At 43.4% G+C, this 26,868-nt stretch overlaps 1 protein-coding gene across 1 annotated transcript; it reads left to right on the top strand.

Annotated features, from left to right (window-relative positions):
• Nucleotides 1-206: 206 nt before the first annotated feature.
• LOC144692050 (potassium-transporting ATPase subunit beta-like) lies at nt 207-25,902 on the top strand. The gene is made up of 7 exons (XM_078560607.1): nt 207-318; nt 3,528-3,656; nt 17,313-17,417; nt 19,983-20,179; nt 24,016-24,072; nt 25,099-25,194; nt 25,278-25,902. Exons 1-7 carry the CDS (start codon nt 207-209, stop codon nt 25,437-25,439), a joined length of 858 nt encoding a protein of 285 aa, XP_078416733.1. The 3' UTR covers nt 25,440-25,902.
• Nucleotides 25,903-26,868: the final 966 nt, after the last annotated feature.

Below are 26,868 nucleotides of genomic sequence, written 5' to 3'. Positions count from 1 at the left end.
ATTAATCCATTTGCACTAATATAAACAGTACTGATATCTTTGGAATGCTATTAACTCCTGTCCTTAACGCAGTTGGTTAAAGCTCTGTGACGCCATGTCACTACTATAAAGGATTACCCAGTTTCTCCACCCCCCCTCCAAATTCTTTATTCATTCTACAACACGCTTGACATTGGCCCATTTGGAACAGTAACACATTGGGGAAAATGGCTACCTTCAATGAAAAGAAGACTTGTAACCAGCGCATGGAAGAATTCAAACGCTTTATTTGGAATCCAGACACAAAAGAGCTCTTGGGACGAACACTTGGAAACTGGGGTATGTGGGATCTCGAGACAACACATGGGGCTGGACGGCATCAGGGAAGAAGAGTTAGCAAACTCTTCAAGGGCATGGAGTACAAGAGTAGAGAAGTAATGATGAGTTTATACAAAGCATTGGTTATGTTACAGTTAGAAGACTGTGGTCTGCCCATTATAGAAAGTAAAACTATTGCGAGTGTACAGCATAGATTCACAAGGATAACGTCAGGGAAGGGAAAATGTAGTTATCAGTAGAGAATTGAGATACTGCAACCAATTCTGGGGCTGTGGGGGTTTGTTTTGGATTGACTGGGCAGAGAATGGGACAGTGGGGTTAGTTTGGGATTGATGCAGGGCTATGGGGAGAGAGTGGGGCAGTGGGATTAGTTTGCGATTGATGTAGGGCTATGGCGAGAGAATGGGACAGGGGTTATTTTGGGATTGATACAGGACTATGGGGAGAGAGTGGGGCAGTGGGATTAGTTTGCGATTGATGTAGGGCTATGGCAAGAGAATGGGACAGTGGGTTAGTTTGGGATTGATACAGGACTATGGGGAGAGAGTGGGACAGTGGAATTAGTTTGGGATTGATACAGAGACATGGGGAAAGAGCGGGGCACTGGGGTTAGGTTGGAATTGCATTAGTCTAGAAGAATTGGCACAGTCACAGTGAGACAAGTTGTGCTGTAACATTCGATGGTTTTCATGACAATCTATTACAATTGCTGAGCTTTCAGTTTTATCCATTTTTGTCTGGTTTTTGGAGGAAAATGTAACTGGGCTAAATAGCAAGTTTGCAGACGACACCAATTGCAGATAGTGAAGAGGATTGTCAAAGGATACAATGGGATATAGATCGGTTGGAGACTTGGGCGGAGAAATGGCAGATGGAGTTTAATCCGGACAAATGCAAGGTAATGCATTTTGGAAGGTCTAATACAGACAGGAATTCCACAGTAAATGGCAGAACCCTTAAGTGCATCAACGGGCAGAGGGATCTGGGTGTACAGGTCCACAGGTCACTGAAAGTGACAACGCAGGTGGATAAGGTAGTCAGGAAGGCATATGTCATGCTTGCCTTCATTGGCAGGTGTATTGAGTATAAAAGCTGGGAAGTCATGCTGCAACTGTATAGAACCTTGGTTAGGCCACACTTGGAATATTGTGTGCAATTCTGGTCACCACATTACCAGAAGGATATGGAGGCATTGGAGAGGGTGCAGAGGAGGTTTACCAGGATGCTGCTTGGTCTGGAAGTTATTAGCCATGAGGAGAGGTTGGAGAAACTCGGATTGTTCTCACTAAAGCGACGGAGATTGAGGGGCGACTTGATAGAAGTTCACAAAATTATGAGTGGCATGGACAGAGTAGATAGTCAGAAGCTTTTTCCCAGGGTGGAAGAATCAACTACTAGGGGACATAGATTTAAGGTGAGAGGAGAAAACTATAAAGGTGATGTGAGGGGCAAGTTTTTTACGCAGAGGGTAGTGAGTGTCTGGAATTCGCTGCCAGAGGAGGTGGTGGAAGCAGGTACAATAGTGGTGTTTAAGAGAAAGCTTGACAAATACATGAATAGGATGGGAATAGAGGGATACGGACCCCGGAAGTGCAAAATGTTTTAATTGACGGGCAATATGATCGGCGCAGGCTTGGAGGGCTGAGGGGCCTGTTCCTGTGCTGTACTTTTCTTTTCTTTTTCTTTCTTTTCAAGGAATTTGACCAGGATTAATCTCAATTTTCAATTGACAATCAGTCATGATTCCAAGTAACAATGTCTAACTGTGACATCAGTTTGATTCCTGCACCACCCATAGGAGATCTCTGGTTGCCTGGCAAGTGGGCTGAGTGGCCAATCAGAATAAAGAATTCTTAGACAGCAAGCCAGAAAATAAAAAGCATAGATTACCATTCATTTTTTGAGTCATTTTACAGAGAGTGAACTAAAGCTTGGGGCATACACCTGGGATTATGGTAGAATCTGAAATATCATGAACAAGCTTAAAAAAACTTATTATTTTATAAATCTTTGGAATGTTTATCAAGGAACGGAGGGAGCAATACTCCAGTTTCCTAAAATTAGTGTTTCAGGGCCAGAGAGAATGTTCTTTAGTAACTGTCACTTAATACAGTATTAAAAACCTTATGCAACTTAACCTTTTCAAAAACAACATTCTGTGGATGCAGGAAACAGAAAATAAAAATAGAAAGTGTTGCAAATGCTTAACCAGTCTCTCAACACCTGTGGATAGAGAACCAGAATTAACATTTCAGGTTGATGACCTTTTGTCTGAACTCAGTAAAGTTAGAAATGTGATAAGGTTTAAGCAAGTGAACAGGGATGGGGAGGGAGGGTGTTAAAAGAAAAAAAATGGAAGATCTGTGATTGGATGGAGGGTAGAAAAGATTTAATGACAAAGAGTTCACGGTGCAGGACCAAAGACATGGGACAAGTAAAGAAACCAAACATGTCCAGAGGAGTTGTGAATGGTAGCACAGCTGCAATCTGAAAGTGGAGAAAAAGAGAGACAAGAGAGAAAAGTCAAAACCAGCAATAATAAAGGAAGCAAAATAGGAGCAGAGATTAGGGTCTGAAATTGTTGACCTCAATGTTGAATCCAGAAAGATGTAAAGTGCTCAATCGAAAGATGAGATTATGTCCCTTGAGCTCGCATTCAGCATCATTGGAACAGTGTAGCAGGCCAAGACAGAGAGATTTCAGAAACCTTTGCAATGCTTTTTACAACTAGAACAACGTGTACAAAGTTGAAGTTCACATCAAATCATTGATTCTGTGCTGATTGTATCAGCAAAGGCTGTAACGGTGAACCGAATGGAGGAGCAGGTAACAATGGAGAGCAATACCAGGGTCTTCACGTTTAATTATGTGTGTGCCAATGCAAGCAGTTGCTGTCAGTTTCTCACAGCAATGACGTTGAAAATTTACGGTTTTACCATTAACGCAAGCACAAATTCGAGGCCATTAAAGTTCGCAGGTGCCTTGTCCCATCAGATTCAAAGGAACTGTGGAATTTCAACTAAATGTTTCTGGAGTTTGAACAAGGCTGGAGAAGTAGATCAGGGAGCAGGAAATAGAGAGTTAAACTGATAGAGGAAGGATGGGAGGAGTCTTGAAGGGAGCAGCGGGGAGTATTTGGGCTGAATAGACTATTTCTGTGATGTATATCCTATATCATTCTATATAACACTTCTTTGCTCCTCTCCCAGTTCTCATCAGTCTGTACTATGCGGCCTTCTACATTGTAATTTGTGCATTGTTTGCACTGGCCCTCTTTGTGCTGTTGACCACGACAGATCCATACACACCAAAATATCAGGACCAGCTCAAATCACCAGGTAAGATGGAACGGTTCATGCATGAAATTGTGAGTCGGTCTCAGTCTGCGATTCTCAAACTGTGAAATGGTCAGTGTGTCTCTCTCTGATCCTCAGACTGTGAAATGGTCAGTGTGTCTCACTCTGATTCTCAGACTGTGAAATGGTCAGTGTGTCTCTCTCTGATTCTCAGACTGTGTAATGGTCAGTGTGTCTCTCTCTGATCCTCAGACTGTGAAATGGTCAGTGTGTTTCTCTCTGATTCTCAGACTGTGAAATGGTCAGTAGGTCTCACTCTGTGATTCTGATAATGTGAAATGGTCACTGTGTCTCTCTCTGATTCTCAGCACTGTGAAATGGTCAGTGTGTCTCTCTCTGATTCTCAGACTGTGAAATGGTCAGTGTGTCTCTCTCTGATTCTCAGCATTGTGTAATGGTCAGTGTGTCTCTTTCTGATTCTCAGCACTGTGAAATGGTCAGTGTGTCTCTCTCTGATTCTCAGACTGTGAAATGGTCAGTGTGTCCCACTCTGTGACTCTCTGCACTCTGAAATGGTCAGTGTCTCACTCTGATTCTCTGCACTCTGAAATGCTCAGTGTCTCACTCTGATTCTCTGCACCCTGAAATGTTCAGTGTGTCTCACTCTGTGACTCTCTGCACTCTGAAATGCTCAGTGTGTCTCACTCTGTGACTCTCTGCACTGTGAAATGCTCAGTTTGTCTAACTCTGATTCTCTGCACTCTGAAATGCTCAGTGTGTCTCACTCTGTGACTCTCTGCACTGTGAAATGCTCAGTGTGTCTCACTCTGATTCTCTGCACTCTGAAATGCTCAGTGTGTCTCATTCTGTGATTCTCTGCACTCTGAAATGCTCAGTGTGTCTCACTCTGATTCGCAGCACTCTGAAATGCTCAGTGTGTCTCACTCTGATTCTCTGCACTGTGAAATGCTCAGTGTGTCTCACTCTGTGATTCTCTGCACTCTGAAATGCTCAGTGTGTCTCACTCTGTGATTCTCTGCACTCTGAAATGCTCAGTGTGTCTCACTCTGTGACTCTCTGCACTCTGAAATGCTGTGTGTCTCACTCTGTGACTCTCTGCACTCTGAAATGCTCAGTGTGTCTCACTCTGTGACTCTCTGCACTCTGAAATGCTCAGTGTGTCTCACACTGACTCTCTGCACTCTGAAATGCTCAGTGTGTCTCACTCTGATTCTCAGCACTGTGAAATGTTCAGTGTGTCTCACTCTGTGACTCTCTGCACCCTGAAATGCTCAGTGTGTCTCACTCGGTGACTCTCTGCACTCTGAAATGCTCAGTGTGTCTCACTCTGTGATTCTCTGCACTCTGAAATGCTCAGTGTGTCTCACTGATTGTCAACGCTGTGAAATGCTCAGTGTGTCTCACTCTGATTCTCTGCACTCTGAAATGCTCAGTGTGTCTCACTCTGTGATTCTCTGCACCCTGAAATGCTCAGTGTGTCTCACTCTGATTGTCAACACTGTGAAATGCTCAGCGTGTCTCACTCTGATTGTCAACACTGTGAAATGCTCAGCGTGTCTCACACTGAGATTCTGAAACTGAAATCGTCAGTGCTCCTCACTCTGATTCTCAGCAGTTTGAAATGGTAAGTGTGTCGTTGAGTCATAGAGGTCTACAGCACAGGTAAAGGCCCTTCGGCCCATCGAGTCTGTGCTAGTCAAACATGTACTAACAATTCTAATCCCATTTTCCAGCACTAGGCCCTTAGTCTTGTATGCCATGGCATCACACGTGCATATCCAAATACTTCTTAAATGTTATGAGGGTTTCTGCCTCTACCGCCCTTTCAGGCAGTGAGTTCCTGATTCTCACCACCCTCTGGGTGAAAAAATTCTTCCCCATCCCTTTTAAACCTCCTGCCCCTTACCTTAAATCTATGCTCCCTGTTTATTGATCCCTCCACCAAGGGGAAAAGTTCCTTCCTGTCTACCCTATCTATGCCCCTCATAATTTTATACACCTCAATCATGTCCCCCCTCAATCTCCTCTGCTCCAGGGAAAATAACCCCAGTCTATCCAATCTCTCCTCATAACTAAAAGTCTCCAGCCCAGGCAACATCCTGGTAAATCTCCTCTGCACTCTCTTTCGTGCAATCACATCCTTCCTATAATGCGGATTCCGGAACTGCACGCAATACTCTAGCTGTGGCCTAACCAGCGTTTTATATAGTTCCAGCATAAGCTCCCTGCTCTTATATTCTATGCCTCGGCTAATAAAGGCAAGTATCCCATATGCCTTCTTAATCACCTTATCTACCTGTCCCGCTACCTTAAGGGACCGGTGGACACGCATATCAAGGTCCCTCTGATCCTTGGCACTTTCCAGGGTCCTACCATTCATCGTGTATTCCCTTGCCTTGTTTGTCCTGCCCAAGTGCATCACCTCACACTTATCCGGATTAAATTCCATTTGCCACTGATCCTCCTGTGATCTAAGGCAATCCTCCTCACTATTTACCACCTCGCCAATTTTCATGTCATCCGCGAACTCACTAATCAACCCTCCTACATTCAAGTCTAAATCGTTTATATATACCACAAACAGCAAGGGACCCAACACCGATCTCTGTGGAACCCTACTGGACACAGGCATCCAGTCACAAAAACACCCCTCGACCATTACCCTCTGCTTCCTGCCACTCAGCCAATTCTGGATCCAATTTGCCAAATTGCCTTGGATCCCATGGGCTCTTACCTTCGTTATCAGTCTCCCATGCAGGACCTTATCAAAAGCCTTGCTGAAGTCCAAGTAGACTACGTCAAATGCATTGCCCTCATCTACACACCTGGTCACCTCTTCAAAAAATTCAATCAAATTGGTCAGACATGACCTCCCCTTAACAAAACCATGCTGACTGTCCTAGATTAATCCTTGCCTCGCCAAGTGTAGATTAATTCTGTCCCTCAGAATTGCTTCCAATAGTTTCCCCGCCACTGAGGTTAGACTGACTGGCCTGTAGTTCCCTGGTTTATCCCTTCCTCCCTTCTTGAATAACGGTACCACATTGGCTGTCCTCCAGTCCTCTGGCACTTCTCCTGTGGCCAAAGAGGTATTGAAAATTATTTCCAGCGCCCCTGCTATCTCCTCCCTTGCCTCACTCAATAGCCTGGGATACATTTCATCCGGGCCTGGAGATTTATCCACTTTTAAGCCTGCCAGATCACTTACAACCTCTTCCCTTTCTATGCTAATTTCTTTAATTACATCACAGCCCTTCTGCCTGATTCCCATACCCACGTTGTCCCTCTCACTTGTGAACACTGCCACAAAGTATTCATTTGGAACCTACCTACGTCTTCTGGCTCCACACACAAATTACCACTATGGTCCTTAATGGGCCCTACTCTTTCCCTAGTTATCCTCTTACTCTTAATGTACTTGTAAAATAACTTTGGATGTTCCGATATTTTACCTGCCAATGTATTTTCATGCCCCTTTTTGCTCTCCTAATTTCCTTTTTAAATTCCCCCCTACACATTCTACACTTCTCTAGGTCTTCCACTGTTTTGAGCCCTCGGTATCTGCCATGAGCCTCCCTTTTTCTCTTTATCCAGTCCTATATATCCCTCAACATCCAGGTCTCCCTGGATTTGTTGGTCCCACCCTTTGTCTTTACTGGAATATGTTGGCCCTGTACTCTCCATATTTCCTTCTTGAATGAGTCCCACTGCTCTGGTGCAGATTTACCTAAAAGTAGCTGCTCCCAGCCCACTCTAGCCAAGTCATATCTGATCTTATTAAAATTGGTCTTCACCCAATTTAGAACTCAGATTTCTGGCCTATCCTTGTCCTTTTCCATAGCAACCTTGAATCTAATGGAATTATGATCACTATTTGCAAAATGCTCCACCACTGATACCTCTACCACTTGCCCGGCTTCATTCCCTAAAATTAAGTCCAGGACCGCCCCCTCTTTTGTAGGACCTTCTACGTACTGGCTTAAAAATACTGGATACATTTTAAGAATTCTGCTCCCTCTAAAACTTTCACACTATGACTAACCCAGTTAATGTTGAGGAAGTTGAAATCCCCCACTATTACTACCCTATTATTTTTACACTTCCTGAAATTTGCCTACATATCTGCTCTTTTATTTCTCTCTGACTTTTTGAGGGCCTATAGTACAGTCCCAGCAATATGATTGCTCTTTTTTGGTTTTTCAGTTCTACCCATATGGCTTCATTTGAGGAGCCTTCTAAGATGTCATCCTTCCTTACTGCTGTAATTGATTCCTTGATCAATATTGTGATACCCCATCTCCTTTTACCTCCTTTCCTGTCTCACCTGAAGACCATATATCCTGGAATATTGAGCTGCCAATCCTGCTGCTCTCTCAACCATGTCTCCGTGATAGCAATGACATCATACTTCCTTGTGTTAATTTGTGCCCTCAACTCATCTGCCTTATTCGTCAGACTCCTTGCATTAAAATAAATACCATCCAACCTTGCCAAACTCCCTTGTGCCGTCACTGGCCTATAATTTCTATGCCTTCCAGACTCACTTGCTCTCTCTTCTAATTTTGGCTGTGCATCTTCCCCTGCTGAACCTCCTCTCAGGATCCCATCCCCCTGCCAAATTAATTTAAACTCTCCCCAACAGCACTCGCAAACCTCCCCGCAAGGATCTTGGTCCCATTCCAGTTCCGGTTCAGGTGCAACCCGTCCGCCTTGTACAGGTCCCACCGCCCCCAGAAACGGTCCCAATGTCCCAGAAATCTAAAGCTCTCCCTCCTGCACCATCTCTCCAGCCACGCTAGTTCTCAGCACTGTGAAGTGGTCAGTGTGCCTCGCTCTGATTCTCAGCTCTGTGTTATGGTCAGTGTGCTTCACTCTGATTTTCAGCACTGTGAAATGCTCAATGTGTCTCAATCTGATTCTCAGACTGTGTAATGGTCAGTGTGTTTTACTCTGATTTTCAGCACTGTGAAGTGCTCAATGTGTCTCAATCTGATTCTCAGACGTTGAAATGCTCAGTGTGTCTCACTCTGTGATTCACAGACTGTGTAATGGTCAGTATGTTTCACTCTGATTCTCAGTAATTTGAAATGCTTAGTGTCTCTCACTCTGATTCTCAGCACTGTGTAATGGTCTGTGTGTCTCATTCTGATTATCAGCAGTTTCAAATGGTCAGTGTGTCTCACTCTCGGATTCTCAGCACTTGAAATGGGGACTGTGACTCACTCTAATTCTCAGACCATGTAATGGTCAGTGTGACTCACTCTGATTCTCAGACTGTGAAATGGTCAGTGTGTCTCTCTCTGATTCTCAGACTGTGTAATGGTCAGTGTGTCTCACTCTGATTCTCAGACTGTGTAATGGTCAGTGTGTCTCACTCTGATTCTCAGACTGTGAAATGGTCAGTGTGTCTCACTCTGATTCTCAGACTGTGAAATGGTCAGTGTGTCTCACTCTGATTCTCAGACTGTGACATGATCAGATGGTGTCTTACTCTCATTCTCAGCCCTGTATAATGGTCAATGTGTCTCACTCTGTGATTCTGAGTCTGTGAAATGGTCAGTGTGTCACACTCTGATTCTCAGCACTTGAAATGGGCAGTGTGTCTCACTTTGATTATCAGCACTGTAAAATTGCCACTGCTTCTCCCTCTGAGTCTCAACAGCTTGAAATGCTCAGTGTCTCTCCGATTTACAGCACTGTGTATTGGTCAGTGTGTCTCACTCTCATTCTCAGCGGTGAAATGGTCATTGAGTCTCAGTCTGATTCTCAGCACTGTATAATGGTCAGTATGTCTCACTGTGTGGTTCTCAGACTGTGAAATGGTCTGTGTTTCTCACCGTGTGGATCTCAGCACTGTGAAATGGTCAATGTCTCTCACTCTGATTCTCCCCACTGTCTAATGGTCATTGTCATAAACTTGCAGAGTGGAGAACGGGTTTCATGTAAGAAACAGTGAACTTTATCCACAGGCTTCAGATGAGCCTACATGCTTGTTCCAAGACCAAGGCTAAAAAGCTCCGCCCCTAAGATTCCTCACGCTTTGGGCTGATTGGTGTATACAGTCGCATGATCCCCATAACAGTAAGAAATGGTTTAACTTACAATCATTGCCATCCTTCCCCTTTACTTTTGTTTTACCCTCTTGTTTACAAATCACCTTAACCCATAGTGTATCTAATTATATACAGTTCATGCCATTATAAATTTAGCCTTTGAGGAGATTTTCAGATTCAGGTAGAGCGATGCAACTCTACAACTGGAGGTTCTTCCATTGGATCAACTTGCACAGGAACTGCAGCATCAGGGACATCCCTAGATGAGGGCAGTTCAGAATTATTTACTTCAACAGAGACACTCAGTATGTCTATTCTTTGTTGATCTGGCACCTCGGGCCGAAGTTTCAAGATGAGATGATCCACGTGTTTCCTAACAATCCTGTTTTCCACTTCTACCTGATAAGATAAAGGTCCTGTTCCAGAGACGATTGTACCAGGGACCCATCTCAGTCCAATTGCAAAATTTCGTACAAAAACTGTCTCTCCCACAGTAAACTCTCAACTTTTACAGTGAACGTGATGATTCACTTTCTGGCTTCCCTGGTTTTTCTCCACCTTCCCTTCTAAATTAGTAAATACTAGACTCAATCTTGTACAAAGTCATTAACAATTCTGAAGGTGTTAAACCAATGGTCTCATGAAGAGTTGTGCAATAGCTGAACAGGAATCTTGAAATTCGTGTTTCTAATGTTCCCTCTGATAGTTTCTTCATGCCTGTTTTAAAGGTTTGTACTGCTCTTTCTGCCAACCCATTAGAAGAGGGATGGTATGTGCTGTTCTGACGTGTTTAATCCCATTTAGGTTCACAAATCTTTGGAATTCAGTACCAGTGAAAGCCATACCATTGCCTAACACAATAACTTCAGGTAAACCATGAACACTGAAACTCTGGCGCAGTTTTTCAATGGTTGCAGACGAAGTGGGTGATCTCACTTCAAACAAGTCCATCTATTTGGAATGTACGTCAATAATCACAAGAAACTAGAAATGGGCCTACATAGTCTATATGTAGCCTAACCCAGGGTCGAGCAGACCACTCCCACGGATGCAGTAGAACTGAAACGGGCAACTTCTGTTGTTGCTGACACTGGAGACAGTGTTTCACCTTTTTTTTATATCATGTCTATACCTGGCCACCAGATATAACTTCATACAAGCATCTTCATTTTCGAAATAGCAGGATGTGCACTATGAAGTTATTCTAATAATGGTTTCCCCTCCTTGCACAAGGATAACGGCTCTTGCTCCCCATAACAAGATACCATCTTGTCAACTCAGTTCAGATCTACGTACAAAGAATGCTTTCAATTCTTAAGGAACTTGTGCATTTGACCATCCTTGTAATACCTGTTCACAGACTCTTGCTGATATTGGATCCCAATTTGTCTAATTCTTTATCTGTCTCACGCAGGCTGGAATTTCCTGGAGGAGTCTAGGAAATTCTACACAAGTACTACCTCTTGTGGTACTGGTACATGTGTAATAATATCTGGCAAAGGGAGATGAATGAGGGTGTCTGTATTTGCTATATGCACACCCGGACGATGCATAAAAGTGTACTCGTATGCTGACAAAATTAAAGCCCATGTTTGAATTCTAGCAGAAGCTATTGGTGGGATTGCCTTATCTTCACTAAACAAACCTAACAATGGTTTGTGACCTGACACTATGGTGAAGTATTGACCATGTAAATATTGATGCAACTTCTTTACTCCAAATACGATAGATAAGCCCTCTTCTTCAATTTGCGAGTATCCTTTCTCGACTGCAGAAAACATTCTGGATACATATCCTATTGGTCTTTCAGATCCATGTCCCATTTTGTGTGACAATACTGTTCCCACTCCATAGGGAAATGCATCACAAGTTGGTATCAATTCCTTAGAGGGGTCATAGTGCACTGGCAGACATGGCAAGTGTAAAAGCTTTTTAACTCTAGTGAAGGCTCCCTTTTGCTTTGCCTTCCAGGACCATCTATTGTTCTTCTTCATAGTAAATGCAAAGGGGCTAATATTGTAACAGTTTACCATGCCCAATAAAGACTTGAGCTGTGTGACGTTGGTAGGAGAGGACACTTCCTTGATTTCCCTAACTTTCTCCTCTAATGGATGCAACCCTTGGGCATCCGCTCGATGACCCAGATACGCAACTTCCTTTACTTGGAAGGTGCACTTTTCTTTTTTTAAACGAACACCAGCCTCTAAAAATCTCCAGAACCTTTCAGGTTTGCTCTGCTTCTGAGGATCCTGTGATTAAGACGTCGTCCAGGTACACTATAGCTCAGGGGAGTCCTTGTAGTAAACTTTCCATGGCTGTCTGGAAAATCACACAGGCATAGGATACACCTGAAGGGTAGGTGTGTATACTGGTACAGGCCCTTGTGCGTGTATATGGTGACATAACTTCTTGATGTGTTCTCCAATTTGAGCTGCTGAAACACATGGCTCATATCCAGTTTAGTATAGGATCTTCCTTCTGTGAGTTTAGCATACAGACCTTCAATCTTTGGGATTGGGTATTTGTCTAATTTCTCAGGCTTGTTTACTGTTCATTTATAAACTCTGCAGATGTGAATGGTTTGGAACAGCTTTAGCACAGGGACAATGGTGCTGCCCATTCTGAAAATTGGACTGGCGATAGCTGAACAGGAATCTTGAAATTCGTGTTTCTAATGTTCCCTCCGATAATCACAAAGTGAGACACACTGGCCATTTCACAGCCTGAGAATCACAGAGTGAGACACGCTGACCGTTACACAGCGCTGAGAATCAGAGTGAAACACAGGGATGAAATATCATCCCTACATCCAGTCTGTCCATCCCTGTCAGAATTTTATACGCTTCAATGTTTATATGTTTCAATGAGATCTCCTCTCATTCTTCTAAACTCCAGTGAGTACAGCCTAGTCAGGCCAATCTCTCCTCATACAGCAATCCTGCCATCCCAGGGATCAGACTGGTGAACCTTCACTGAACTCCCTCTATGGAAAGTATATCCTTTCTTAGGTAAGAAGGCCAACATACTTTCTTAACTGCATGCTGCACCTGCATGCTTGCTTCCAGTGATTGGTGTACAGGAACACCCAGGTCCCTTTGTACATCCTGTAGTCCTGTGTTGTGGCTTGTTTTGCACACTCTTTGCACACCAGCAATGCCCCTCTAACATCAGTAGTAGGGGAAATGCTAGAGTCTATTTTAAGGATGTGATAACAGGGCACTTAGAAAATATCGAACAAAAATACCTGGAAAAACTCAGCAGGTCTGACAGCATCTGCGGAGAGGGATACAGTTAACGTTTCGAGTCCGAATGACTCTTCATCAGAACTAAAAAACATAGAAAAGAGGTGAAATATAAGCTGGTTTAAGGGGGGATGGGACAGGTAGAGCTGGATAGAGGGCCAGTGATGGGTGGAGATAGGCAAAAGATATCATAGACAAAAGGTCAAAGAGGTGTTGACAGTGGTGATATTAGCTAAGAAATGTGCTAATGGGGACATTAAGGGTAGAAAGCAGGACGAGCAAGGGACAGATAGCCCTAGTGGGGGTGGGGTGGGGGGGATCGAAATAGGCTAAAAGGTAGAGATAAAACAATGGATGGAAATGAGTCATTCAGACTCGAAATGTTAACTGTATCCCTCTCCGCAGATGCTGTCAGACCTGCTGAGTTTTTCCAGGTATTTTTGTTTTTGTTCTAGATTTCCAGCATCCGCAGTATTTTGCTTTTAACTTAGAAAATATCAATGGGATTAGACAAAGTCAACCTGGCACTCTTCCTGCAATACTCACAGTCGTGAGGCGAGTTGCTGCGTCAACGCATTTATCCTGGTCGTCAGTTGTAATAAACTTGGAGAGTGCAGGACGGGTTTCTTGTAAGAAACTGTGATCTTTATTAACATACTTCAGATGAGGCTACATGCTTGCCCCAAAACCAAGGCTAAACAGCTCCGTCCCTAGGATTCCTCACGCTTTGGGCTGATTGGTCTATACACTCACATGATTCCCATAACAATAAGAAATGGTTCAACTTACAATTATGACAGTCAGTATGCCTCATTCTGACCCTCAACACTGTGAAACGGTCAGTGTGTCTCACTGATTCTCAGCACTGTGAAGTGGTCAGTGTCTCTCACTCTGTGATTCTCAGCACTGTGAAACGGTCAGTGTCTCTCACTCTGTGATTCTCAGCATTGTGACGTGGTCAGTGTCTCTCACTCTGTGATTCTCAGCACTGTGAAACGGTCAGTGTCTCTCACTCTGTGATTCTCAGCACTGTGAAACGGTCAGTGTCTCTCACTCTGTGATTCTCAGCACTGTGAAACGGTCAGTGTCTCTGACTCTGTGATTCTCAGCATTGTGAAGTGGTCAGTGTCTCTGACTCTGTGATTCTCAGCACTGTGAAATGATCAGTGTCTCTCACTCTGTGATTCCCAGACTGCAAAATAGTCAGTGTGTCTCACTCTGTGATACTCAGCACTGTGAAATGGTCAGTGTGTCTCACCCTGTGATTCTCAGCACTGTGAAATGGTCAGTGTCTCTCACTCTGTGATTCTCAGACTGTGAAATGGTCAGTGTGTCTCACTCTGATTCTGAAACAGTGAAACGGTCAGTGTGTCTCACTCTGTGATTCTCAGCCATGTGAAACGGTCAGTGTGTCTCACTCTGTGCTTCTCAGCACTGTGAAATGGTCAGTGTGTCTCTCACTCTGATTCTGAAACAGTGAAACGGTCAGTGTGTCTCACTCTGATTCTGAAACTGTGAATTGGTCAGTGTGTCTCTCTCTGATTCTCAGACTGTGAAATGGTCAGTGTGTCTCACTCTGATTCTCAGACTGTGTAATGGTCAGTGTGTCTCTCTCTGATTCTCAGACTGTGAAATGGTCAGTGTGTCTCACTCTGATTCTCAGACTGTGAAATGGTCAGTGCGTCTCTCTCTGATTCTCAGACTGTGAAATGGTCAGTGTGTCTCACTCTGATTCTCAGACTGTGAAATGGTCAGTGTGTCTCTCTCTGATTCTCAGACTGTGAAATGGTCAGTGTGTCTCTCTCTGATTCTCAGACTGTGTAATGGTCAGTGTGTCTCACTCTGATTCTCAGACTGTGTAATGGTCAGTGTGTCTCTCTCTGATTCTCAGACTGTGAAATGGTCAGTGTGTCTCACTCTGATTCTCCCCACTGTCTAATGGTCATTGTCATAAACTTGCAGAGTGGAGAATGGGTTTCATGTAAGAAACAGTGAACTTTATCAACAGGCTTCAGAGGAGCCTACATGCTTGTTCCAAGACCAAGGCTAAAAAGCTCTGCTCCTAAGATTCCTCATGCTTTGGGCTGATTGGTCTATTCAGTCACATGATCCCCATAACAGTAAGAAATGGTTTAATTTACAATCATTGCCACCCTTCCCCTTTACTTTTGTTTTACCCTCTTATTTACAAATCACCTTAACCCATATTGTATCCAAATTATATACAGTTCATGCCATTATAAATTTAGCCTTTGAGGAGATTTTTGGATTCGGGTAGAGTGACATAACTCTACAACTGGAGGTTCTTCCATTGGACCAACTTGCACAGGAACTGCAACATCAGGGACATCCCGAGAAGAGGGCAGTTCAGAATTATTTACTTCAACATTTCACAGTGCTGAGAATCATTGTGCCTCATTCTGTGATTCTCAGCACTTTGAACCAGTCAGTGTGCTTCACTCTGATTCTCAGACTGTGTAATGGTCAGTGTGTCTCATTCTGATTCGCTGCACTGTGAAATGGTCAGTGTGTCTCACTCTATGATTCTCAGCACTTTGAAACAGTCAGTGTGCTTCACTATGATTCTCAGACTGTGTAATGGTCAGTGTGTCTCACTCTGATTCTCAGACTGTGTAATGGTCAGTGTGTCTCATTCTGATTCTCAGACTGTGAAATGGTCAGTGTGTCTCACTCTGATTCTCTGCACTGTGAAATGGTCAGTGTGTCTCATTCTGATTCGCTGCACTGTGAAATGGTCAGTGTGTCTCAGTCTGATTCTCAGACTGTGAAATGGTCAGTGTGTCTCACTCTGATTCTCAGACTGTGAAATGGTCAGTGTGTCTCACTCTGATTCTCAAATTGAGAAATGATCAGTGTGTCTCACTCTGATTCTCTGCACTGTGTAATGGTCACTGTGTCTCACTCTGATTCTCTGCACTGTGTAATGGTCACTGTGTCTCACTCTGATTCTCAGCACTGTGAAATGGTCAGTGTGTTTCATTCTGATTCTCTGCACTGTGAAATGGTCAGTGTGTCTCATTCTGATTCTCAGACTGTGAAATGGTCAGTGTGTCTCACTCTGATTCTCTGCACTGTGAAATGGTCAGTGTGTCTCATTCTGATTCGCTGCACTGTGAAATGGTCAGTGTGTCCCAGTCTGATTCTCAGCACTGTGAAATGGTCAGTGTGTCTCACTCTGATTCTCAGACTGTGAAATGGTCAGTGTGTCTCACTCTGATTCTCAAATTGAGAAATGATCAGTGTGTCTCACTCTGATTCTCTGCACTGTGTAATGGTCACTGTGTCTCACTCTGATTCTCTGCACTGTGTAATGGTCACTGTGTCTCACTCTGATTCTCAGCACTGTGAAATGGTCAGTGTGTTTCATTCTGATTCTCTGCACTGTGAAATGGTCAGTGTGTCTCACTCTGATTCTCAGCACTGTGTAATGGTCAGTGTGTCTCACTCTGATTCTCAGCACTGTGAAATGGTCAGTGTGTCTCACGCTGATTCTCAAATTGAGAAATGATCAGTGTGTCTCACTCTGATTCTCAGCACTGTGTAATGGTCACTGTATCTCACTCTGATTCTCAGCACTGTGAAATGGTCAGTGTGTCTCACTCTGATTCTCAGCACTGTGTAATGGTCAGTGTGTCTCACTCTGATTCTCAGCACTGTGAAATGGTCAGTGTGTCTCACTCTGATTCTCAGCACTGTGAAATGGTCAGTGTGTCTCATTCTGATTCTCTGCACTGTGAAATGGTCAGTGTGTCTCATTCTGATTCTCTGCATTGTGAAATGGTCAGTGTGCCTCACTCTGATTCTCAGCACTGTGAAATGGTCAGTGTGTCTTACTCCAAACTCTCAGCACTGTGAAATAGTCAGTATGTCTCATTCTGATTCTCAGCACTGTGAAATGGTCAGTATGTCTCACACTGTAATTCTCAGCACTGTGTAATGGTCAGTGTGTCTCACACTGTAATTCTCAGCACTGTGTAATGGTTGTGTCTATCGCATGGTACTTCCGCTGTTTGACGTGCAAGTAGTCCTGTTTTGTAGCTTCACCAGGTTGGTGTTTTGCACACTCCTATACTGTGCTGTCCTATACTTCCTATATATTCTTCTTACAGGTAAAATGTTTTGCAACCTTCATTAAGAATATTTTTGGGCAAATTATTTTGGACCAAACAATTTAAAACAGAGCCAATGAAAATTATCAAATGTCTTTAATCCAATTTTCCTGGTAAGAATTAGACATTTTGAATTGGACTGAATTCTTCACATTGGAAAGATTAAAGATTATTTATCCCTTTGCCGATGTTGCCTTTTTAACAACTGCAGTAATTTTACATTGTTCCCCATTTAACTGTGGCCTGTTTCAGGTGTAACAATACAACCGCAACCGAAAGATTTGAAGATCTCCTTTAATATCTCGAATCCAAAATCCTGGAAGTGGTATGTCAACAGTCTTCAGAATTTCCTTTCAGGTAGGGACACGTGCACAAGACCAAACAACCTGTGATATAAGCAGTTGGAAGATTGGGTTGACATAGCTTTTGGTTAATTTTATGCAAAAGCCTGATAGGACTTCCATTGTTAATTTGGATTCACATTGCTCCTCTCATGGGCTTATATATAAACATATCAGACCTATACATCCTGTACTCCAGTACCTTCACTGTACTCTTCCTATGAATTACATTCCTAGTTGATTCTCAAAGCCTGGACTACCATTAACACAATGGCAATCCTTCACTCATCCTTGCCCTGCCAAAAAGGACAGAGGACAGATAAAGGGCACTAATCAATCCTTTACTTTGTTCTTCACTACATCAAACCAGCTTCGTTCCCTCCTTCACCTCGACCCAACCATTGCCCAATTGAGCAATCCATGTGGAATTTTTTCTTCATCCCTATCCAATTCCAACTCTTATTGGAGATTTCACTGACTGACTGGGATTTGGGACATGTCCCCCATTTCAGGTCCAGAGTTGTTATTGAAGTTATTACAGCACCGAAGGAGGCCATTGGGCTCATCATGTCAATTCCTATCTCTGTTCTAATTTGGTTGGCACTCTCCGGAATCTGAAGTACCAACAGACCGAATGACCTGGTCTAAACTCATTTGCATAATCCTCCTCAAACCCAGGCAGAATTTCAACTTCAAAGGGGTGGCACCGGTGAAAAGGGAGGAGAGTTGCTTGGAGGGGAACTGTAAAAGGGACGGGAACAAGTAAAGGGAAAATGATGGGGGGAGGACAAAAATTCCAAAAGCTTCTGGAGAGTGTTTAGAATCTGCGACTGTCGCTGGAGAGAGTTTGGTGAGCTCTGACTGCAGCTTAGTGTTGGTACGTTGCAGTCTGGTCTTGTACTGTTTGCCCATGGAGTGGGAGCTCATGCAATAACCATCAAATAGGGGATTGGGTGCCTGACTGCTCCATATCATGATGGCAGGCTTAAGCTTGCATCTAGGGCCTCTCCATTTTCACCTACCTCTTAGTCCTTTTCCTTTCAGCCTTGGTAAAGTTTGCTAAGGACTTTCAGATCCCCTAATGTGATACTCTACTTGAATTGGCTGTGTTCCTTTGAATTTAATTTAGAATAAATCTCTCTCCTCACCACTAGTGGCCACCCAGGGCCCACCTAGACTTACACCTGCTGATCTGAATAATTATGCCAATGATTACACAGGAGAATTGAGTGTTTTTTTTCCTTTATTCATTCATGGGATGTGGGCGTTGCTGGCAAGGTCATCATTTAATGCCCATCCCAAATTACCCTTGAACTGAGTAGCTTGCTTGGCCATTTCAGAGGGCAGTGACTGTGGATCTGGAGTCAGGTGTAGGCCAGACCAGGTAAGGATGGCAGATTTTCTTCCCTAAAGGGCATTAGTGAACCAGTGCAACAACCTGGATTGCTAGTTCAGCAACATTACCGCTATGCCACCATTTCCCCTGAATGGAAGCCGATTAGCCTATGACTCACCCTAAAACAATTTGAAATGAATTACAAAGCTCGACAAGAAATGAAATTTGGAGGTTTATCCCATCCTTTGTCGATATGTTGGGGTAGGGATTGATAATGGGTGAGCCCAAGCTAATAGCAGCAACAGCCAATGGGAACTCCTCAGCACCAAGTTCAACCCTTTCAATGTTTCACCGTCCTAGAGAGTTAATACTGGAATCAGGAGCAGGGACAGTGTCCTATGAGATGGCTGGTTCATTACACGTGGGAAACATCTCAGCCTTGCTGAGGAGCTGTAACATTGAATCATACAGCACTGTTAGAGGCCATTCAGCCCTTTGAGGCTGTGTTGGTTCTTTGAAGGAACGATCCAGGTCATGCAACGCCCCTACCTTTTCCTCTTAGCCTTGCAAATTTGTATTTACCCAGTTCCCTTTACTATTGAATGTGCTTCTACCACCCTTTCAGGTTAATCTACTTCCTTAGAATCAACCTCTGACCTGGGCATTTGCAGAATCACAAAATCATTACAGAGCAGAAGGAGGCCATTTGGCCCATCATGTCTGCACCAGCTCTCTGAATGAGCAATTCACTTAGTGCCATTCCCCCACCTTGTCCTCATAACCCTGCACATTCTTCCTTTTCAGATAACAGTCTAATTCCCTTTTCAGTGCTTCGATTGAACCTGCCTCCACCATTCTCTCAAACAGTGCGTTCCAGACCTTAACCACTCGCTGCATGAAAAAGTTTTTCCTCATTTTGATTTGCTTCTGGGACTTTGACTGGGATGAACTGAAATCCAAGGGGAAATTTTTGATCATATCACTTCTTGGCCTCTAGACTGACAACTGATCTTCTTTGAAGCTGCATACCACAATGTAACCAGGATTTTCTTTGTTGGTAAATGAGCCTCAGCTCACCATAAACTCTTGCAGGTCCCAAATAAAATAACCCAGGTTCAGGTTCTGTTTTGGCTTCAATGGTCAGACAGGATTTGTTACCTACTTTCTAAATGCCTTAGCACATTGTATAATATGTTAACCACCAAGTCATCTTCCCTAGCTCTGATCCCTCTCTTTCCCCTTCAGCATATAACGACTCTGTCCAGGCTAAAACCAACCGGAACTGCACCAAAGGGAACTACACCATCCAGTCAGGATATGGACCCAATTCAAAGTTTGCTTGCCAGTTCAATCGGGAAATACTGAAGAACTGCTCTGGGCTCGAAGATCCCACGTTTGGATACATGACTGGTCAACCCTGCATCCTAATCCGAATGAATAGGGTACGTCTCAATGCAGAGAAAGAACTTACATTTCGGTATTGCCTTTCACAGCCTCAGGACATCCCACTCACTTTTTGAAGTCTAGTCACTGCTGCAAAGTAGGAAACAAAGCAGCCAATTTGAGCACAGCATCTCCCACAAACAGCAATGTGATAAATAAGCAAATCATTTGTTCTGGTGTTGGTGGTTGAGGGATAAATATTGGGCAGGGCACTAGGGAGATCTCTCTTGTTCTACTTAGAAATACTGACATGGGATTTTTTTTACATCCACCTGAGGGGGAACATGGGTTTAATGTCTCACCAAAAGATTGCAGCACTGGCAGTGCAGCACTCCTTCAGTGCTGCCCTGGAGTTTTGGCCTGGATTCAGGTCTCTGGAGTGGGACTTTGATGTAGGATGTCACTGAGCGGCTGCAGCTCTTCTGAGGGGGAGGGTGAATGGCCACAGGTCGTGGTTCATATCAGTACCAATGATATAGTTAGAAAAAGGGATGAGGTCCTTTGGCAAGGTTTGGGAAGCTAGGGAAGACGTTACTGAGCAGAACCTCAAAGATAGTAATCTCTGGATTTCTCCCAGTATCATGTATGAGCGAGTATAGAAGTAGGAGGTTAGAGCAGATGAATCTGTGGCTGGAGAGGTGGCGCAGGAGGGAGGAGGATTCCTGACACATTGGGACCACTTCTGCGGGAGATGGGAACTGTTCAGGCTGGGTGGGTTGCACCTGAACAGAGATAGGACCAATGTCCTTATGGAGGAGTTTTGCTAGTGCAACTAGGGAGGGCTTAAACTAACTTGGCATGGGTGTGGGAACCAGGAGATAATACTGTATTAGAGAGGAATACCAAGGTGCACAGAGAATTGGGAAAGACAGATAGCACTAGAGTAAGAAATAGTACGGTATTATGTGGGGTCAGAGTAAGAGGGAATGTTATCAAGTCTAAATTAGGGTTATTGTACATGTACGTGAATGGGCGGAGTGTGGTAAATAAGGTTGGTGAGCTGTAGATGCAGATAGCCACATGGAAATGTGATGTTGTGGTCATAATGGAGACTTGACTCAAAGAAAGACAGGACCAGGTGCTAAATATTCCTGGATACAAGGTGTTCAGGAAAAATAAGAAAGGAAGGAAAGGAGGAAGGGTGGCAGTATTGATTAAGGAGAACATTGTAGTGCTGGAGAGAGAGTATGTCCCAGAGAGGTCAAGGACAGAATCTATTTGGCTAGAGCTGAGGAAATAAAAAGGTGCAACTACATTGCTCAATGTAGTCTATATGCCACCAACTAGTAGAGGAACAAATTTGCAGGGAAATTAAGGAGAGATGCAAAAATTATGGAGTAGTTATAATGGGGAATTTAATTAGCTGAATATAGACTTGGATAGTAATAGTGTAAATGGCAGAGAGGGGCAAGAGTTCCTAGAGTGTGTTCGGAGGAATTTTTTTTACATAAGTATGTTTCCAGTCCAACAAGAATGGAGGCATTTCTGGATCTGATTCTGGGGAATGAGGTGGATCAGTAGCATCATAAGGTTTAGGTTGACTATGGAAAAGGACAAAAGATATCCAGAGTAAAAATTATCAATTGGGAGGTGAGCCCACTCCAATGGGGTGAGAATGGATCTGGCCCAAGCAAATTGGAATCAAAGATTGGCAGGCAAATCTGTAACTGAACAATGGGCTGCCTTGAAAGAGGAGCTAGTTCAGGTATAGTCAAGGCATGTTCTCAAATGGAGGAAAGGGAGGGCAAACAAATCCCTGGGTAGCCAAAAAGATAGAGAGTAAGATGAAGCAGAAAAAGGGTGCTTGTGACAGATGTCAGGTGGACAATACAATTGAGAACTAGCCTGAATTTGGAGGTTAGGGGGGAAATGAGAAAACAAATAGGACAAGCAAAGTGAGAGTATGAGAAGACATTGGCAGCTAACATAAAAAGAAATCCAAAACTCTTCCTTAGGCATATATAAATAGGAACAGTGTTGTACATGAAGGAGAAGGGCTGATTAGGGACCAAAAAGGGGATTTAGACAAGTCGATATGGTTGAGGTACTATCTGAGTACTTTACATCTGACTTTACCAAGGAGACGATACTGCCCAAATCATAGTGAAAGAGGAGGTAGTCGAGACACTGTATGGGTTAAAACTTGATAGAAGAGGCTTTAGAAAGGCTGTATGTATTTAAAGTTGATAAGTCACCAGGACCAGATGAGATGCATCCAAGGATATTGAGGGAGGTAAGGATGGAAATTGTTGAGGCATTGGCCATAATTTTCCAGTCTTCCTCAGATACAGGGGTGGTGCCAGAGGACTGGAGAATTGCAAAATTTACAACGTTGTTCAAAAAAGGATGCAAGGATAAAAACAGCAAAAAACCAAGCAGTCACTTTAACCTCAGTGGTGGGAAAGCTTTTAGAAACAATAATTCGGGACAAAATTAACAGACACTTGGACAAATGTGCATTAATTAAGGAAAGTTAGCACAAATTTGTTATGGGCAAAACCTTTTTAACTAATTTGCTTAGGTTTTTTGATGGGGTAACAGAGAGGGTAGATGAGGGTAATGTGGTGTACATGGATTTTCAAAAGGTATTTGATGAACAGTTACATAACAGGTTTGTCAGCAAAAATAGAGCTCATAGAATGAAAGGGGCACAAGACTCGCTGAGTGTTAGGAAGCAGAGAGCTGTGGTGAATGGGTTGTTTTGCAGATTGGAGGAAAGTAGTTCCCAGATGTCAGTGTTAAGACCCCTGCTTTTCTTGATATATATTAATGACCCAGACTTGGGTGTACAGGGTACCATTTCAAGATTTGCGGATGACACAAAATTTGGAAGTATTGTAAATGTGAGTAGAATAGTTAGAAATTTCAAAAGGACTTAATGGATAGGCTGGTGGAATGGGCGGACAGGTGACAGATGCAATTTAATACAGAGAAATGTGAAGTGATTCATTTTAGTAGGAACAACAAGGAGAAGCAATATAAAATAAAGGGTACAATTCTAAAGGGAGTGGCAGGGCAGGTTGAGAAAGCGATGAATAAAGTTTACAGGATCCTAGGCTTTACAAATAGGGGCATAGAGTACAAAAGTATGGAAGTTATGATAAACCTGTATAAAACACTGGTTCAGCCTCAACTGGCATCCAGTTCTGGGTACCATACTTTAAGAAGGATGTGAAGGCATTTGAGAGAGAATGCAGAAAAGATTTGCAAGAATGGTTCCAGTGTTGAGGAACTTCAGTTATGAAGATGGATTGGAGAAGTTGGGACTGTTTTTCCTTGGAGAAGAGAAGGTTAAGAAGAGATTTTTGATGGAGGTATTCAAAATCATGAGGGGTCTGGACAAAGTAGATAGGGGGAAACTGCTCCCATTGGTGGAAGGATTGAGAACCAGAGGGCAGAGATTTAAAGTAATTGGCAAAAGAAGCAATGGAGATGTGAGGAAAATCTTTTTCACACAGCGAGTGGTTAGGATCTGGAATGGACTGCCTGAGACTGTGGTGGAGGCAGATTCAATCATGGCTTTCAAAAGGGAATTGGACCATCATCTGAAGGGGAAAGATTTGAGGACCATGGAGGATGGGGTAGGAGGGGGAAAAGGAGGTGAGTTGATCTTGCAGAGAGTTGGCATGGACAACACAGGCTGAATAGCCTCCTTCTGTGCTGTAACCATTCTATGATTCTTTCAACATAGAGGGTAGCGCGCTATCAATAGAGCCACAGCTGATAAATATGCAGGGTAAATAGCTGGAATATATGCAATTTTACATAATCGACTGATAATCTGAAACACGTGAACAATAAAGTCCAGCTAACCAGTTTCTTATTGGAATTTCAGATTATCAACTACTTGCCTGGAGAAGGAACCATCCCAAATGTTTCATGTGCTGTTCTGGTGAGTGCCAATAGACAGAAGGCACCCTTCTGTCAAAGAGTATGGATTTGATAAGGTCAGGCATTTTCTGGGGGTTGCTTTCACTTTACAGCCCAGACCTCAGCATCACTACAGCAAAATTCTCACTTCCTGCTGCCACTTCCAGTGGAGTTAGACCAGCAGAGTTCCCAGGAAATTTGACCTAAGGGAAAGGGGCCTATTAATAAATGGAAGCATTATTTGTAACCCACCAAAATTGATAACAGGAAATCACACTTGTCAATGTCCAAACATCATTACGTGGAATTTTTACAGGAATTCTTTCATTTTCCTCTGTAATTCTGGAGTGATCAGTCCCAGTCCCTGATAGGCCTATCCTCTCAGTTCTAGTGTTATCCTTGTAAATCTTTCTTGTATGTTCTCCAGTGCACATATTTGTCTAGCTTTTCTAAACCTGTCATAATCGTGTACACCTCAATCAAATCTCTCAATCTCCTTTGCTCCAAGGAGAACAACCCCAGCTTCTCCAACCTAACCTTGTAACTAAACCACCACTCCCCGCCCCCCATTCCACATCCCTGGAACCAGTCTGGCAAATGTCCCTCTACACCCTCTCAAGGACCCTCACATCCTAAAGTGTGGGGACCAGAACTGGATGCAATACTCTAGCTGTGGCCTACCAGAATTTTATAAATGTTCTGCATAGCTTCCCTTCTTTTGTACTTGATACCTCCATTTATGAAGCGAGTCCTATTCTATCAGTTGCCACTTCTGACTCCACCTCCCAGTGATCATGTCCCCGTATACTTTATGGGCTTTTGTGATCAATTTACAGCTCAGGACTTACTGTGTATGTCAAATGATACTGGCCAAGTTTCTATGGCATGGTACAGGGGAAATACCAACCACTTATATACTGATTGGACACATGCAAGTAAATGCTATATCTCAAAGAAAATACCCTTTGAAATTGTAACCAATCAATTTGCAGTGAAAATGCAAGGAATTGAAGTCATGTTAATCTGAGATTTCTGCTTTTAACAACAGCATGCCTACCCTGAGAGTATTGGAAATGTGGTATTTTATCCTGAAAATGGCACCTTTGACCTGTCATATTTTCCTTACTACGGCCGACAACCACAGGTATGGAGTCGCATTCTATTTAAGAAGGTTTTACATGTGCTGTTCTTTGCCTATCGAATAAAAAAAAATCATTTTTTTTCCAGCCAACCTACTCTAATCCTTTAGTTGCAGTGAAATTCCTGAGTCTGAAAAGGAACAGAGGCTTTGAAATTCAATGTAAGATTAACGGCCCAGGAATCATCAGTGACAACCCCTACGAAAAATTCGAAGGAAGGGTGATCTTCCACCTGGATATCAAAAAATAAACACGAGCCGAAAGGAGGAAGTTTCATGTGACAATTTCGTGGTTTTCTGTATATTCATTTCACTGGCTGTACTACACAGTTTATAGACAAGATTATAGATGATGTATTTTAGTGCAGTATGCCTTCATTTCTGTCTATAGTTAAATATTCTTCAACATTAGCTCTATACCAAGATATGCAAATGTATTACATGTACATATAAACAGGTATGTGTCAATTGTATGCTAGGAGTGATGAATGAGTCGACACCATCCATGGCAAACTCCATTTTAAAAGATAAACATTTAACTGCAGCACCTGTCATGCTGGCAGGTGGCATTGTTGTGTTTTTTTTCAAAGTTAAATGTCACCTAACCACTTCTTCATCCCCTTGTTCTTATCCTCTTTCTCCCTTCCTTCTCGTACTCTCTGTGCCTCCAGCTACCTACTTTTATCTCCCTTTCCTATCCTCCTCATTTTCCTCTTTCACACTCTCTCATTCCCCCTTGTACTTCCATCTCTCATTTTCCCATCTCCATCATCCTCCATGTCCCCCACCTCCATCATCCTCCCACTGACCCCCTCCCTCTGCCCCTTCCTCCGTTTGAGTCTGGTTGCTCCCTGCCCTCTAATCTCGGGGAGATGGTGGCATAGTGGTAATATCAGTGAGTTAGTAATCCAGAGGCCCAGGCTAATGTTCTGGGGACAAGGGTTCAAATCCCACCATGGGATTTGGTAGAATTTGAATTCAATTAATAAAATCTGGGCCAGCATTTTCCGGTTGTCGGACGGGCTTGGCGGGTTGGGAAGCCGATCGAGCCCTGACCGCAATTTCACGCTGGCTGGCCAATTAATGGCGCTCAGCACTGCCGGGACGGGGGTGGGAGGGGGGCAAGCGCGGAAGTTCACGGGTGTGTGCAGGAAAATCTCCCAGAGACACAGAGCTGCCACAGGGAGCTGAATATTTTTAAAATAGAAAAAAAAGATATTAAAGATAACTGACGTCTCAACCCCAGTAACATTCTTGTAAATCTTTTCTCTAATGCCTTCGCATCCTTTCTACAAGGTGGCACCCAGGGTTAATCACAATATTCCAGCGGAGGCTGGATCAATGCTTTATAAATCTTCAGCTTAACCTCCTTGCCTTTGTACACTATGCTCCTACTTACAAAGCCCAGGAAACCCCATGCCTATGAATTACCTTCTCAGCCTGCAATGGTATGTGCACAGATATTCCAGATCCCTCTGCCCCTGCGCACCCTTTAGAATTGTACCCTTTATTTTATATTACTTCTCTTCATTCTTCCTACCAAAATGAATCACTTCACACTTGTCTGCATTAAATTGAAGCTGCCATGTGTCCACCTATCCCAACACCCTGTCTATGTCCTCTTGAAACCTATCACTATCCTTCTCACTGTTCACAATTCTTCCAAGTTTTGTGTCATTT

This window comes from Cetorhinus maximus, chromosome 16, assembly GCF_964194155.1.
Source record: "Cetorhinus maximus chromosome 16, sCetMax3.hap1.1, whole genome shotgun sequence".
Taxonomy (NCBI): domain Eukaryota; kingdom Metazoa; phylum Chordata; class Chondrichthyes; order Lamniformes; family Cetorhinidae; genus Cetorhinus; species Cetorhinus maximus.
This window is presented reverse-complemented; position numbering and strand designations above follow the sequence as displayed.